At 36.9% G+C, this 17,276-nt stretch overlaps 1 protein-coding gene across 1 annotated transcript in view; it reads left to right on the top strand.

The window, feature by feature from the left end:
• The window catches only part of TAFA2 (TAFA chemokine like family member 2), a gene marked incomplete at both ends in the record, with an annotated part of 104,740 nt that extends 95,274 nt beyond the window's left edge, over positions 1–9,466 (top strand). Inside the window, 2 exons of the mRNA XM_079715937.1 lie at positions 7,814–7,966; positions 9,297–9,466. Of these exons, the coding sequence (XP_079572063.1) occupies positions 7,814–7,966; positions 9,297–9,466 (323 nt within the window). The remainder of the gene's footprint in view (positions 1–7,813; positions 7,967–9,296) is intronic.
• Between the last annotated feature and the right edge of the window lie 7,810 nt (positions 9,467–17,276).

The raw sequence follows: 17,276 nt of genomic DNA, 5'->3' as shown, positions 1-17,276 counted from the left end.
TACAAATAAGAACTGAAATCTAATGGAGAGGAAACCAAGTAGGAACAAATTCACAACTTGATGCTAAATTTACTCTCTTCTGTAGCTTGTGTCAGATTAATTTTTTTTACATGCATCTCATGTCAACACAATTATGTGTGTATACATATATATACACATAGATTTTTTTAAATATTAAATTAGAACTTTTATAGAATATAGATCTTTCTCTAACAGCAATATCTTTTAAATTTATATGTTGTATCATTTTGGTATTCATTAATTACATTAATAGTTAAAATTAAAATAACATTTAAGTAATGCTATACAGTTTAAAAGCAGTTTCACATACATTATCTCATTTGGTCTTTATAAGGACTCGATGGAGCTATCTTAGAGATGAACAAACCAGTTCTTTGAAAGGTGAATGGGCTTAAGCATTTACTCAAGTATAGTATAGGTTAGGGTAGACTTGCACTGAGATATTTCAGTTCCAGAGCCCATGTCCTTTCTAGGCTACCAAGTATCACATGTAGGAACAGTGATACACTTCTTGCTTTCCTTCACATCATCTGGAACTGTAGTCTACTGCATGTGCACGGAGCTCTGTAGAAAAGGCGTCATATGATAGTGTTGAAGATCATGGTTTCTGAAAGCAAACTGTCTGAATTCTCACCTCTGGTTTTGTCTATTACTATTTTACTTTGGGCAAGTTACTTACTATTTCTCTGCCTCAGTTTCTTCATCTGTAAATTGGGGATAATTATAGTTTCCTCTTTAATGGTTGTTGTGATGATAAAATGGAATAATGCATAGCATACAGTGAATATTCTATGGATGTTACTTAGCAAATACCACTATTCCTTAAATTGTTTCCAGAGTGAATGGATTATTCTTACATTTAGAATGTGATATGCATAGCTTTGTGCTCTTATTGACCAAAGGCCAGCAACCACTACTCAAGGTAAATGATTTGCATAAATACTATTCTGTGAACCCATTTTTCATATTTATGTATACAGTTGGTTCACAGGTAATGGCTAAAATGTGACCATATTAACATATATATAAACATATATGTGTATAAAATTATATATAATTAAATGTGTCTATATAGGTATGTGTATATATAATTTTTAAAAATTTATGCACACATATAAACCAAATGCTATTCAGATATTTTTTTCTTATGGAGAAGGTAAAAAATAGTTAGAAACAAAGATTTTGCTAAAATGCCTTATAAGACTTCATTCCAGAGTATTCCAATCATAACAGCTTTGCAAAAACATTTAGGAATCTTAAGATATGATTTAAGAGGCAGTCTCTTAAGGCCATGTTTCTGAGGAACCAGTAGGGTGGTATCCTATTGTTGAAATGATATATGAAGGTAATAACCTTGGAAGGCAACAATTAGAGCTGGGCAAGACTTGGTAATCCTGTTTTCATAAGAATTAAATCTATGTGTTCTCTAGTGTCATTTCACAAAAATGTAGGAGGCAGCATTTTGTATTAATGCATCACATTCAGGGAGGAGAGAATAGCAGAAAGGTGTGGGGCTTTTTGTTGTTTTGTTTTATCTTTTGTGACTTGGGGATTGTGACATGAAGAAAATTGTTTGTTCTTTTTTCATCAAAATCTTCTCCAGGGGGTCTTGCATCATTTTAGTATGACGCTGATTGTCTGTGAAGTCTATGTTGTTAATTTGGAAGGCCCTAATATTTGATTAGATTAGTTTATCATGAGCTCTGTCTGACTCCGTGTAGAGAATGCTTGTAACTGCTTGAATTTTTTTACAGTCTCATTAACCTTTTAAAGGAAAACCACAGGAATTAGTTTTACCTTCTTAAATTGCTTGTTTACCATTTATTAAACACATGCCACATACTAGCAGTTTACATGAAAAGTTAGCCTTTGTCTACAAGAATTTGACATGAGAAGTTAAGATATATAGCAGACAAATAAGAAAACTATGTGCGTGTATATGTATGCCATGCTTAGGTGAACTAAATTTTGCTAGAAGATTCACGTCCCTATTTTGAGATATCTCATTTTACTTACCATATATACTGGCATATATAAAATATTGAACAGTCAATATTCTCCCTACCCATGCCTTAAAACTCTTTGAGTGCAGGATTATCCATCCTTCCATCCATCCATCCACCCACATCCACCTACCTACCTACCTATCATCTATTCTATTTTAACAAGGTTAATCATCCCCTTCTCATTCCCCCACAGAAAGCTTTATAACTTCAATTGTAATAAGAAGGACAAAGTCTGATAGAGATTTTTCACAAAATCCTATTTCTCACAAGGAAACTCAACCTGTGTGTCTGTGCATTTTATTCACAGGCAATGAAGAGAAAGGTCAGGGCAGAAAGGCCTTGGGTCTGTGAGGTTTGCTCTTCTGCATCACCTTTATTATTAATTCCTTAACATTTAGTCCCATATTCTCTGAAGGGGGAGGACATGGCTCTCTTCTTCCCAGTGCAGCTCCTACCTTATCCTTCTCTTCATTATACCTTATGGGCATCATTTTACCTCCTTTCTTCTCAAAGAAGAAATAAGCACACTTTCTTCACCAGAGCTCTGACATACTGAACTTAGCCAACATAATTATCCAATTGTAAAATGACTCTTTATAACCCTTTGAATTATATAAATATCTGAACAACATTTTCTTGTTTCTGTTCGTTCTGCATTGACTCAATAAGCTAGAATGATCCAGGTTTTTGAGATATCATGTTTCACTGACTTATCCTTCAACTAACACATTTGACAATATATATCCTACTGCACAACCTAGGAAGCAATGGAAAATACTACTGTGTAGTCAGGGTAGGCTAAGTTTTGTGACAGTAACAAACAACCACCAAATTTTAGAGGCTTATAACACTTTAAGGTTTATTTCTCACTCATATGTCCATATGGTTGGCGGGGACTCTGTTTCATGTCTCTTTACTTGGGGACTCAGGCTGATATAGTCTCCACTATCAAGAATGTAATTGGTTGCTCTTGCTGGTGGGAGAAATCTGGTGAATGACACTAGCTATTAAAATGTCCACATAGACTGATATCCTTTGCTTTTGCTCGTAAGTTTAGCTTTCATTTCATTGGCCAAAGCAAGTCACATCACCACATATAGATTTAATTAATGGGGTGGAGAAGTACAGTTTTTCTTGTCAGGAAAAGTAGAAATGAATTTTGACATTGGCATTGGGAAGGGAAAACCAGGTGCAATTTTTTTACCTGTCAATTCTTTTCCAACATATGATAAAAATTTCCTTGTAACAAACATGATAAAATGGCCCTGGTGGATGATGCTGAAATGGTTCCTGCCTGTTTTCTCAGGATAGAGACTAGTGGAACCTCACTGTGTGCTCCTGACCGCTGCAGTTCTGTGGAAAAGAGAGCCCAGCCACTATCCAGCTCTTCCTGAAGATGTCTCAGCTCGGTCCTCTGCCTACTAGCATCACTGTCTGAAGAAACCCTAATAATCTCTTGTCTCTAAACTGGCTTCCATTCAAAGACTTGCAGGACACATCTCATCATGACTTACATCTCTGTTTCCCTAAATTGCTATCAGAGCTCCAAGCATCCCAAATTATCTATCATCACACAGTCGTTTATTTCCATTTTGTTCTGTAATCCCAGCCCTTCATTAATTCCACTGTGTCCTCTACAGTTTACTGGGTGCATCAGCCAACTCCCTGCCGGGCAGTCCTACTACTCTTTCCCAGTAAATTTATTCTTCCTCTTTGAAATATATATTTCATATTCTTTTTTCTTCTCAAATATCTCTCATATTTCATAGCAAAATGAGATAAAATCAAATATGAAACTTCATCTTCTCACCAACTAATCTGCTCCCACCTACCTGACTCTGTATTCACATATCTCACCTTCACTCTTAGGATTAAATGTCCCCACATGAATCTAATGCCAACCCCCCAGGTGCCCTCAATCTCAATTCCTTATTTCCCTTCAAGAACATTCTTTTTTTAATTCTCAACTTTCTCTCCTATATTGTCATTTTCTTTTTCTCAGATTTTTCCAGCAAGCAAGCATGCTTTTATGGCATCCATTAAAAAAATTTCCTTGAACTTTTGCTTCATTCCAACTATTACTTCATCTCCTTCTTCCCTTCACAGAAAAACTCCTTGAAAGAAATTTTTATAATTATCTGCAGTTTTGCATCTCATTCTCTAATAAACTTACTATAATCATGCTTTTATCTTCATCATGCCATTAAAATGATTTTTATCTAAATCAAGTGTTAATAATAGCTAACACAGAGTACCTGTTATGAGGCAGGAAGTATTCTAAATACTTTATACATATTAACTCATTTAATCCCCAAATCAACCATATGAAGGTGGTGCTATTAATATCCTTCTTTTAGATAAGAAAAAATACTAATCAGAGATATTTGATGATGTGCCCAAGGTTACAATGCTGTTTGAAGAAGCTTGGATTTGAACCTAGCTACTGCAGTTTTGGAGGCTCTGTTTTAACTGCTGCATCATATTATTTTTTTAGTAGACAATTATTTCACTTCATTTATTAAACCTTTCAGCAACATTTGACATAACTGACCAATCCCTCTTTCTTGAAACATTTTATTCTTTGGTTTTCCATGCCTTTATCTCATGTTCTTTTTCTCTTACCTCATGTTCTGCTCCTTATCAGTTTTTTCTACTGTCTCCCCTCTTCCAGATTTAGGTTCTGGACTATTCTTTCCCTACTTCTATCAGTAGCGGTAGCCTTTCCATGGCAATTTACTCCAGTCTATGGCTTTAAATTCACCTATCAACCTAGATCTCTTAAGTGTGTATCTGCAGTCTAGATATCTTCCCTAAGCTCCATTTTATAAATGTTGCTGCCTGATTTACATCTCTACTCCTGTGTCTTATAAGAATCTCAGACTTAACACAGACAAAAGAGAACTACAGTAATTCTGACCCAACCCAACTTTTGCCAAATCCCCCTTTCCCAGGCCTCCTCTATCTTCCAGAACCACCAAATTCTAATTCCTCAGGACAAGCTTAGGAGTAATCCTTAATTCCTCTTCCCCTCACAGCTCATACTCAATCCATTAGCAAGTCAAACCAACTCTACTCTGAAATATCCCTCATCTGGTACTTCTTCCCAACCCTTAGTCTAGTCTGTGTCCCATCCTTCACCTCCTGAACTCCTGCAACCCCTTCACAACTGGTCTCCCTGCTTTCACTCTTGCTTTCTTCAGTCCATTCTCTAAAGAGCAGCTTGAGCAAACTTCTAAAGCATTAATGAGATGACAACATTTCTACCCAAAGGCTTTCCCTTGCAACGAGAATAAAATCCAATCTCTTTACCATAGCACCCCCTCCTCTACACCATCTTCCTACGTTTCTGACACATTGTCCTCAGCCTCTCAGTTGTTCAGCCACAGTACAGGCACACTGGCCATCTTGCTGTCCTGGGAACACACCACACGTTTCCCCATTTCAGAACCTTTTCATTTGCTGCTCCTTCTCTTTGGAAAGTTCCTCCTTTCTTAGCTCTTCATCATGGAGGCTTTCTTCTCATCATTCAGGCCATTAAAACCTGCTCAGAGAGGTTTTCCCTGAGACTCACAAAAATCTGCCTTCCCTCCCTGCTTGATTACTCTCAATCACATTACCCTACTGCATTTCTTTCAAGGAGCTAGAAAATCTAATATTGTCTTACTTAATCATTAGTACCTAATTATTATTTGTTTTCTCCACAAGAATATGAGCTCTTTGAGGGCAGGTCTATGTCCATCTTATACATTGTTGCATCCCCATTACTCAGAACCATGCCTGATATGTGGTATTGACTCAATTAAAATGTGACTAAATGAGGTTCAGTGTAGAAAGCAGTATTTTGACTCATATAATATTACATAAAGCATTCAATAAATTAAAACAAACTGAATCATCCTTAGCTAAGAAAATATTTTCTAGAGCACAACGAACAGAAATCCAGCTTTCAAGTTTTTAGCTTTTGTTTGATAGCCTTGTGTTTGAATCACACATGGAGAAATCCCCATTTGTATCTACCATGACAGAAAAATCTTTGTGACATTGGAAATGGTATCTACTTCTTAACATTCTTTTGAGGATTATGTGTCAAATCTGTATGTTACACCTGAGTTTCTTGGTTTCACATGGGGGATGAGGTGGACAATCCATGCAATTTGGTCTCTCTTAGAAGAAAAGTCCAAACAATCTAACCTGAGTTACTGCCTAGTGGTTCCTCATCTCTGAGGGGAAGATTGATATGAATGCATGATGTACTCATCTCATTTACAAAATTATCTCAGTATGTTTATAACATGAAACAACTTCATATGTCCTACTTTTCTATTTAAATCTGTTTTTATATCAATCACATGTTCTTAAATTTCTGAAAGCATAACATTTCAACAAATGTTTGATTTTAAGCTGGTTTTATTTTTATCAGATGGAAATTTTGCTTTATTATTTCACAGTAGGGTTAATACTTTGAAGAAGAAATAGTGGGTAAAAAAAACAATGAAGGCAAACTCGAACCCTATCCTAATGTGATAAGTGAGGTCCAAAAATTTCAATCACCCAAACAGTTCAGTAGCCTTACTGTGAGGTTAAGAAAATGGGTAATGGAGCCTCACAGCTTAGTGAACCGGGTTTTCCAGGCTAGATATAAATCCATCCAAGTTCTGTCTATGGTGGTTGTCATTTGGTGGCAGTTGTTCCCTCAGGCAAAATTGAAAGGAATGATTTTTTTTTCCCTCCTGAACAGGCATTTAATAGTCTTATTTCAGTTGGAAGCAGTAGTTGGAGAATAAGTTACAGGAACAGACAAACCAAAAAAAAAAAACAAACCCAAAAACCAAAAAACCCCACGTAACTTAAAGTGCTTCAGACTGCAAATGTAAACATGAGGGCGAGGAGAGGCCACCGAGCTCTCTCCCCTGACCTGAGACAGGAGGGTCACGTCATTGTCGGGTCCCTTTACCATCACCACCCTCTGATCTCAGCCCTGCAGGTGGGAGGGAGGGAGGGAATGTCAGAGGCAGGGAAGAGGACTTAAAGGAACGAGGAAAACACTTTGTCAGCTTAGAACCAGGGTGCAAGGTGGGGGGGCAAGGGAGCTCCTGGAGCCCTTGCCTTGGCTGAGGGGTGGGCCCAGTCCCCCCCCCAAGGAGGTGCGGGAAATACTGTTGGCTTCATGCTGCAGCCATCCCTGAGACTGGACGGAACGTTCAGGAAAATGGCAGCAATTTCAAAAATCACCCAATTAGTTCATTTCCAGAGAAATTGAGCAGAAGAATCCTGAAGTGGGTTCCCACCCTCTGCCTCCCTGATTTCTGAAAAGAATTTCCCTTCCTGGCCCTTACATTCACCCCTAGATGAAGAATATAACCTTTATCAACCCACCTACTTTGAGAATAAGGTTTGTCTCAGCCCTAGTGCAGGGCACCTTGTCCAGGGGGTTCCCTTACTTTGATCAACATGTTGAACAAAAAGGTGTAAAAAAAGTCATATGCAAATAAATATGTTTTTGATGATACCACACATTGCCTCTATATTTCAGACTGCTCTAACAGCTCATTCTAATCTAGTCACTAATTGTTCCTGCTTCACCAAGCATTTACTGACAGAAATGGTCCTACCACATTTAGCAAAGAGATCAAATCTGCATTATGGAGTCAGCATCATTGTATTTCTAGTTTCATGCATGGTGGATCCTCTATAGAGCTATATTTAATGTGCTTCTAATTAAAAAGAGGGGAGGAGTATCCAAAGCTTTCTCAATGTTATCTCAACTTTTGTTTTTGTTTGTGCAGCTCACCATGTTAAAACGGGCACTTGCGAGGTGGTGGCACTCCACAGATGTTGTAATAAGAACAAGATAGAAGAACGGTCACAAACAGTCAAGTGCTCCTGCTTCCCTGGGCAGGTGGCAGGTACCACACGAGCTGCTCCATCTTGTGTGGATGGTGAGGCTTCTTCCATTGCTCTTTGTGATAGGGTAGACTAGAACTGCTTAGAACTGAAATCCCACTATGATGCTGATGACTGGTTAATCCTGGGGGACCGCACCATCAACCATGTGGTTGGTACAAAGTCACTTGAAGAGCATTTTGAAATCTAAAATCTATTGGAAGATGGTCTAAGATATTATGTGGTTTTGTAGCAAAAGGCATTATAATGAGGTTCCAATAAGTCCATGTGCCTCTTACTTTGATACCATGAAATATTGATTTGCCAGTGGAGGGCAAGTGTGTGTGTGTGTATAAATTATTTGGCAAAGGAAAAATGAAAATAGATGATTAAATAGTGTGGGTACCTAAACACATGGCTGGTTCTTAACAATGAAAAAATAAACACCACACAGATGAGTGAATGTTTAGCTGTGGATAGAATTCACATGAAATATTTTTATAGAGATTTATCAAAATATTAATTTCTTGGGGCTTCCCTGGTGGCGCAGTGGTTGAGAGTCCGCCTGCTGATGCAGGGGATACGGGTTCGTGCCCCGGTCTGGGAAGATCCCACATGCCGCGGAGCGGATAGGCCCGTGAGCCATGGCTGCTGAGCCTGCGCGTCCGGAGCCTGTGCTCCGCAATGGGAGAGGCCACATCAGTGAGAGGCCCGCATACCGCAAAAAAAAAAAAAAAAAAAAAATTAATTTCTTTCTTGGAGGATTCACCTAATTACAATAGGATATAAATATTTATGTGGGTCTATATAATTGATGTTATCATAAATAATAATGTGTTAAGTGCTCATATTTTCATGGTGCACTCCTTGTGATGATAGTTACTGCCCACAGTAAAAAAAGATTGTGTTAATTTGAATGCCTTCCTGATTTTAGCCTACTTGTGGGAAATATTACATTGATTCTAAAATATTGACTCTGGTCATGGACTCACTTTCTTATATGTTTATGTAAATCAGCATATGCATGTATCCACGTAGTTTCTTTCCAATATGTTAGTGTCCATGAAGCCTATATGTTTGCATGAAATATCCTTTAAAAATGTGCCTATCATTAACAATACTGTATTAAACACTTAACATGAGATCTACCATCTTAAAATTTTAAGTATTCTTACCACAGTAAAGTAAAAATTTTAAAAATATTTTTAGTCAAAAAATCTAGAAAGATTTATTCCCTTTAGACAAAAAAAAAAAAAAGCATCCTTCAAAATCTAATCAGCCCAGTGGTGGGAAAAATATGTGGCTTTTGTTCCTCTTTAAATGTGCACCCAAAGAATTAACAAGCCCAAATAGAAAATATTAAATTGATTTTTCTATCTCCTGTAGCTTCAATAGTGGAACAGAAATGGTGGTGCCATATGCAACCATGTCTTGAGGGAGAGGAATGTAAAGTTCTTCCAGATCGGAAAGGATGGAGCTGTTCCTCTGGGAATAAAGTGAAAACAACTAGGGTAAGTGGACAGCCAGCCTGCGAAAGCAAAAAGTCTCTCAATTAATAGAGCACGGAGCATGTGCAGTGACATCTTTAAGTGGTGGTTGTAGGATGAGAGGTAGTAGTTTCCATAGTATGTTTTTTTCCCATTTTCTCATAGCACATTTTTATTTCACCCAGGATAACATCTTCTGTAGATTGCCATCAACTGTCATATTACCTAATAATTAAATACTCTTTGTTCCTTCATGAGATACTGACAAAAATGTGAACACCCCCGCCCCAGGATGCGTGTTAAATGCTGGGAAGGTGACCCCAATCCCTCATTCTTCTGGTGGATAGTAATCTGAATAAATTCTGAAAAAAAGAGAATTTATATATGACTCAACAAACATTTCCCAGTTAATATTCTTACATTTTTATGAGAGTAATTATTTTGACCTCCCTGATTTCTGGATCAATAAATAGTTTTCTAATGGTTAAGTTTGTAATCGTAATCAGTTATCAAGAGGAGTTTTCAAATCTCAGGGTCAATATAAAAGGAATGTTCTTCAGACAGTGAGGTATTTCAGCTTGCAATGACTGATTTCTGGGGGATAGGAAATAAGTGAAAAATAGCTTTATTCCTTCATTTTCTAATTACTTCCATGGATATTCTGGACTGGCAGAATTTTTTTTTTTTTTTTTTTTTTTTTTTGCGGTACACGGGCCTCTCACTGCTGTGGCCTCTCCTGTTGCGGAGCACAGGCTCCGGACGCGCAGGCTCAGCGGCCATGGCTCACGGGCCCAGCCGCTCCGCAGCATGTGGGATCTTCCTGGACCGGGGCACGAACCCATGTCCCCCGCATCGGCAGGTGGACTCTCAACCACTGCGCCACCAGGGAAGACCTGGACTGGCAGAATTTAAATTCTTTGTGGAATCAGCAAATGAAAGTTTTGTCTTATTTTGCTTTTTGCCCTAAGGGGAAAGCTGACTACTGTTTAGAACTGGATAACTGGGGGCTAGAACAGAATAATGTTTTATAAAAAGGGGATGTTTTATTTAATAAAATGTAACATAAAACTAGACACTGTAATTTATGGTATTGATTAACAATAGCAGTTTTATTTTTTAAACCTTGTGTGGACATATTCAGGAGGATTATTTTAAAATCCCATCAGATATATAATGTTGAGTAATATCTTTAGTGCATTGGCTATTCAGACATAGAGAGAAGTAACCAAGTTTCTAATAAATAATAACTTTATATTTTGTCAAATGATTTCATGACTCTAAACTCGTCAGTTAAAGGCTGACACTGTTTTCTAGAATCTGTGGAGTGCATGATCAGTTAATTAGAATAATTGTATTATTCAGTTAGCACATGATATAATCCATATTGATTTGTTAAAACCATTCTGGCAATGTAAAATTTCCTTATAAGCTATTTATAGCATGAAAATTTTTTCCCTAACACTATTAATCCTTAGTCTAAAATAGCACTCATGTAAATGCCTGGAGATTTAAGATTCTGAAACAATTTTTTTTAAAAATAGTGAGTTCTCTACATCTAAATTCTATGTTTTTATTACATCAGTGGGTATGAGGAAGCTAACACTTATTAGATACTTAAAACATATGCCATATACTGAACAATGTGCTTCATTTGAATTAGCTCATTTAATCCTCTTAATAGCCCAGTAAAAGAGGTAATATTATTATCTTCTTTTACAGCTGAGTAAACCAAAGCTTTAAAATGTTAAGTGACTTCCCAAGGTCATATAGCTAATTAATGGGAAGTTAGGGATCAAACCATATATTTTCATTCCAGAACCTAATCTCTTAACCTGTAGTTTATACTAGATCATTTAACTTATTCTTAAGTAATAGTGATGAAAGTTTCCTATAATTCTGTTCATATAAAGTAGACCTTTAAAAATATTTTTAGCTTTTTGGATCATTGAAATGAAAACATCAGGAGCATGTGATCTAAATTCTCATAATAAATTGTTATAGAAGTGTTGCTTCACTCCCTGTTGGGCCATATTCTCAATAGTTCAAACATAAAATTGAGTCTCTGCTTCACAAATTCTTCATAATGTAATTAAACAAGATAGATGAAAGACTGAGAACTTGTGAGTGGGGAAGACCACATCTAGATCCTCTAGTTTGTTTTATTTATAAATTCATATAACTTATAGTGGATTGCCCTTTCTATTTTTCCTTCATCTCCTTTGCCCTGGAGAACAGCTGTTAACAGAAGACCTCATTGAAGATACTGTAGAGAGGATTCATGCAATAGTGGGTGTTTGTATTAAATTATCTTAAAAATTTCTTCCAACCCTGAGAGTCTATGATTCTCATTTAAAAAGGAAAAATCATTATATATAAGAGAAGATAAGAGGGCTTGAGAGAAGGAGCTTCTTCAGTACAATCAAAGTAAATTATTGTTACTTTTTCCTTCACAAGTAAAAAGATTGTTGGTGAAAATGAAGCTACTTGGACATTTTCAACTAAAGGAACATCATGGCATTTCAAATGGCTGGGCAAAATGATGTTCAATTATGAATATTAGTTTGGCTCACAAACTAATTTGTTTGTGAATGTCCCTGGGGCCCCAAAGAAGCAAAGTTGTCAAGGTCATCATGTTTTTAGTGTTCTGCCATCTCCTTTGAAATAGTACAAAAAGTATTGGAGATGCGACAAATTCTTGAAATAGTTCTGGCACAACATTACTTTGCCCACATTGGAAGTGTTGGATAGAGGTAGGTTCTGCCCTACATAAACAGCAGCAATATTATTGAAAAGAAATCTGATCATTATTTTAATCACTGGTGTTATTATCCACTTGCCAGTCTTGAATAAGGTAGCCATGGCTGTGGTGAGCCAAGAAGCCACTGAAGCCCTGATTTGGCAGGTCCTAGCCACAAATGGGAAAGTCTAGAAGTTAAGCAGGAATAGGCTATAAAAGTAACTGAAGAGCTGCTCTCAGCAAAAAGTCATTTGGGTTCCTTACGCAAGATATGTTGGTCTTATGGGATTATCACTGCAAGCAAAATGGCTCGAGAAATGATTAAAATTTGCAGTAATGTACATCCTCCTTCATAACTGCCTGTATCCAATCTGGAGTGCTCTGGTAAATTTAATGTTAGAAAAAAAGCAGTCAGCCAAAAACATCAATGAGGCTTGCTTGGCCTCAGCAGAGATGCATGGTACTTTCCAGAACTGACTACAGATAAGGGGCTGGGTGAATTTCTCATTTAAGACTAATTTGGAACTTACATTGAACTTCCCATAAATGCTAATTATATCCTCCTTCTGTCTTTGTACTAAATTCAGGAAGCTTATTGTAATAACCCATTTTCTATTTGTCCTAACAAGGGGAAAAGGCAAAGAATAGACAGCCTTTGTTAGAACAGCAATATTTGCATACATGCTCTTCAAAACCCCAAACATTTAGTCTGCAGAGAAAGGAGGGTGCAACATTGTTTCCCAAACCCTACTTCTCACCTTAAAGCTGGAAACTAATGACTGCGTATGACATCTGTAACCATCTACTGTATTACTTTAAAGAACTCCTAAGTTAAAAAGAAAAAAGGAAAATCCATGAAAGCCTTTTGATTTCAAACTCACTTTCAAAGATAAATAATAAAGAACTTTTCAAAGAGTCATTAATAAAAGAATAGTGTTTCCAGTGTGAAAAAGCACATAATTATATGCTGATTATATAATAGAAAAGTAGCAGGGGGGAGAGGTGCTGTAGAGCTTGTAAGAATTGAGAAAAAAAACTTTGATAACATTGTTAGAATCCTCAGAAAAAACAGACTGTGATTCATTTCTTTTACTGTTTTGATATTCTTTCTCTGTGGAATATCTCCTAAAAGAAGTCACATTCTGATTTTCGGATTTACAGCCCTTGGCCATTGGTATGGACTCCACACTCCTATAGTCATGCAGCTCAGATGTCTGGTTCTTACCTAAGGAAAAATGAACTTAACTTGATATAAGATTTTTATATTTTCACTAGAAATATAATCTTTATGAATCATGAATCCTCATATGCTTAAGAAGACATTTTCTGAGTAATTTTTAACTAATTGGAATTCTTTCATCTTTACTCGTTTACTTAAAGTGCCTTAAGCAGGTAAGAACTCTGTAGTTTTTCAATGTCCCTTCAAACATAAATGATTTTAAGGGCATAAAATATGATTTTATTTTGTTGTATAAGGCAATGAAAATCAACAAATGTTAAAAAATTTCCTGTGCATAAATATTCTATAATAAGAATGCTCATATTATAATCAAAGCAACAAAATCAAATATGAAAGCATTTACTTAGCTCTTAAAGTGTGCTGGGCACTCTGCTAAGTGCATCACACGTATTATCTTATTTAATTTCCCCAACCACAGTAGTTACTAACTAGAGTACAAAGATAAACATAGCATGATGCCTGCCCACCAGGAGTATGCCCTTGAGTGGGGGAATGAATAGTAGACAACTGCATTATTCTTTTGTTATCCATATGCAGCCCACTAACAATAAACATTGGAATCACTGGTAAATATAAGTCAAGTAATATTGTTATAATAATGGGGATAGCATAAACCTCTAGTTCAGCTTCCTCATCTGCAAAAACAATGAAGATGTTGAGGTAGATTCAATTTCAAGTTCTTCTAAACAACATTTATTCTTTGATTCCTTGTGCCAAGGACATTTCTAACTTCCTTTCCAACTAAATTTATATGACAATAATAACTAGCTAATCTCAGAACAGAGGTAAGTGTTAGGTTTTTCATCCTCTCCCTCTAAGGGAGAAAAGAAATAGCATCTTAGGGTGCTTTGTTGATTGAAGCCTCAAGTCATCCCCTTCCAGATGCTGCCTGATTTTACACCAAGACTTGGTGACTCTGAGTTGGTGGGTCTGAATGGTGTCCAGGGGTGCTACTCCAGGTCCAAGGCAAAGGAAGAACACAAGAGGAGAAAAGTTCATTTTCTCACCTTAAGGGGGTGCAATTTGTGAATTATTCAATCACAAGCTCTCGTCTTGTAAATTTAACATAGACTTAGGGTAGTGTGGTCCTTTTTTGATAAGCCCTTTCTAACAGACACATTCCCCATTCTTTTGTCTTCATCTCACCTCTGACCAGGCCCTGAATTGCACCCCGGTCCACAGGACAGAGCACGACAACTGTTAGGGCTGTGGTTTTCAAATTATCTTGATGGTACCTAAGTAAGAAATACATCTTACGTTGTGATCCAACATGTACACAACACACCCACACACATACACATAAACTCATACACCCCACACTAAAATTAAGTCCTGATTTTTTGGTTTTATTTCCTTCCTTCATTCCTCCCTCTCTTCCTCCCTTCCTCAACCCCATAAATTGATTTTATAGCCCACCAATATGTTACAACATGCAGTTTGAAAACCACGGCTTTAGAAGCAGTATTTGACTGCTACTCGTGTTGGCTCCATGGAAGTGGTAGCCACTGCTAACTTGCAAAGATGCAAACTACTGAATAGGCAGTTTTCAAATCAATTCATCTTTTACATTTTAAATATTTTTAGTCAATATTTTGGGGTAAAAATTTCATAAGATCTTGTAAAATATAGATTTCATGGGAAAAATGTGTATACTGGATACATTCTTCCATTCAACGAGTGTTTACCGTCTTTTGTTGTTGGGTGCTATTCTGGGTTCTGGAGCACAGCACAGGGGAAAAAAAAGAGAGGATCCCTGCCCTCATAAGGCCTAGATTCTAATAGGGTGTATTGGTTTTCTATTGCTGCCTTAGCAAATTTAGTGACGTGATACAACATCCATTAATTATTTGTAGGTCAGACTTCCAGGCACAGCATAGCTCGGCTATTTGTCTGCCCTGGGTTTCACAAGGCTGAAATCAATGGGTATGCTTCATCTTTTCACAACAGGGCTGTGTTTCTTTTCTGGAGGCTTTAAGGGGGAATCTGCTTCCAAGCCCATTCAGGTTATTGACAGAATTCGGTTCCTTCTAAATGTAGGAATGAGGTTTCTACCCCTCCAGTAGCTGTCATCTGAGAGCCTCTCTCGCCTCCATCAGAATATCTGCTTTCTCCATCACATTGCCTCCTTCATCTTCAAACCAGTCAGGGCACACTGAGTCTTTCTCACACTTCAAATCTCTCCGATGTCCCCCTTCTACCATTTCTCCTCCGCTTTACTCTTCTGCTTTTAAAAGCTCAAAGGATTACATTTGTCTCACCCAGATAGTCCAGGATGATTACCCTATTAGCTGATTAGCAACTTTAATGACGTTGTCCCTTCACAGCTGTGCTAAGATTAGTGTTTATTTGAATACCTAGGGGACAGGAATCTTGAGGGTATATCTTTAGAATTCTACCTATCAGACAGGGGGAGACCAAAATTAAAATATATGAGTAAAGTATATGTTAGATGGTGGTAGGTGCCATGGGAAAAAGTAAAGCAGGGAGGAGAAATGGAGAGTGATGAGCCAAGGGAGTTTGCATACTGAAGTCTCCAAGGAGATGAGGGGATAAGCCACATGACCATCTAGAGGACACGCTTTCCACATAAAGGAAAAACAAACATAGTACCTGCCATGGAAGCTACCCTGGGAATACCATATTCAAGAGACAGCAATGATGCTAGTGTGGCTGGGGGGAGTGAGCAAGGTAAGTGATCATATTTCGGATTAGAAAGGTATTATGAGGCACGTCACTATAGACCTAAATTTTTGTCCTGAGCAAATAGAATGAGGAAGTTGACATTAGGTGAGTTGGTGAAAACTGTGGGGAGAACAGGTTTTATGTTATACATTAATATCCATTAAATCTAGGTTACTTAACTTAATAGAAATTTAAATATGGTATAACATCTTGAATTTGATGTTATGATAGGTGAAAATTTTTTACTATAGTAAGAAAAATGTAGACATTGAAATTCATATCAGAAAAGATTTAAAATCTCAAATGATATGGACATTTGAAAAAAGCACTTAAGGAACTATATAATTACTATAATGACATTAAATTTTAAAAAGAGATGTGGACAGAAACAAATTTTTTTTCTCAATTAGATTTGGGTCCAAGGGTAGAAGGGATACTAAGCTAGGTGTCCAGGAAGTAGCACTACTAAAAGTAACATTTTAAACCTAGTATTTTAAACTTAAGAGCTGCTTACTTACTTAATAATAATTTAATAGATCCAGGAGTGTCTCCCTTGTTATTTCTTTAGAAAGCTATTGGAAATTATTGTAAGGACTTTAAAAAATATATCATAAGGAAATATATTCCAAAACTTGGCCTATATTTTTACAATTAAAATGAGAAATGGACAACATATGAGTGCTTTGATGTTCCTGTAAGATTTAAATGCTTCTACAGTACTTGAGCCAGGTATTTATTTGTAGGTGTTACTCTGAATAATATTCAGGTGTTACTCTGAATATTGCTCTGAATATTATGCTCATAATCTTATAATTAATTGTGAATGTTTGTACATTGAAATGGAATCTAGTTTGGGCATAATAAAATTTCATTAGCACTGTGAAGTACATCATTAGGCTACTGCCTAAACAATATCCTGTCTGTAATCTGAGGGCTAAAATTCTGTCAGGGATTTATGTTTAATATTGAGGAGCTTGCTATTTGTTCAGAGGTGAGTATTCCTGGGAGAGGCAACACTCATCTGTTTTTGGTTATCTGGAGAGCCCTAATCAAAGAAAAATAGTACCTCATAAGCCCTGGGAGAATAGAACAGGAAGTTCAAGTATCCCTAGCTAGCAGGGATTCTATGCCTTTTTCTTTTTCTGGGGTGGGTAAAAGCCATTCTATTAAAAAATATAATCTTCCCTGAATACATTCTCCTGTGACTCTTTCCCTTCTCC

The sequence above is a fragment of the Hyperoodon ampullatus genome, assembly GCF_949752795.1.
Source record: "Hyperoodon ampullatus genome assembly, chromosome: 11".
Classification (NCBI taxonomy): domain Eukaryota; kingdom Metazoa; phylum Chordata; class Mammalia; order Artiodactyla; family Ziphiidae; genus Hyperoodon; species Hyperoodon ampullatus.
Note: the sequence above shows the minus strand (reverse complement) of the source record. Positions and strands in the feature narration are given on the sequence as shown.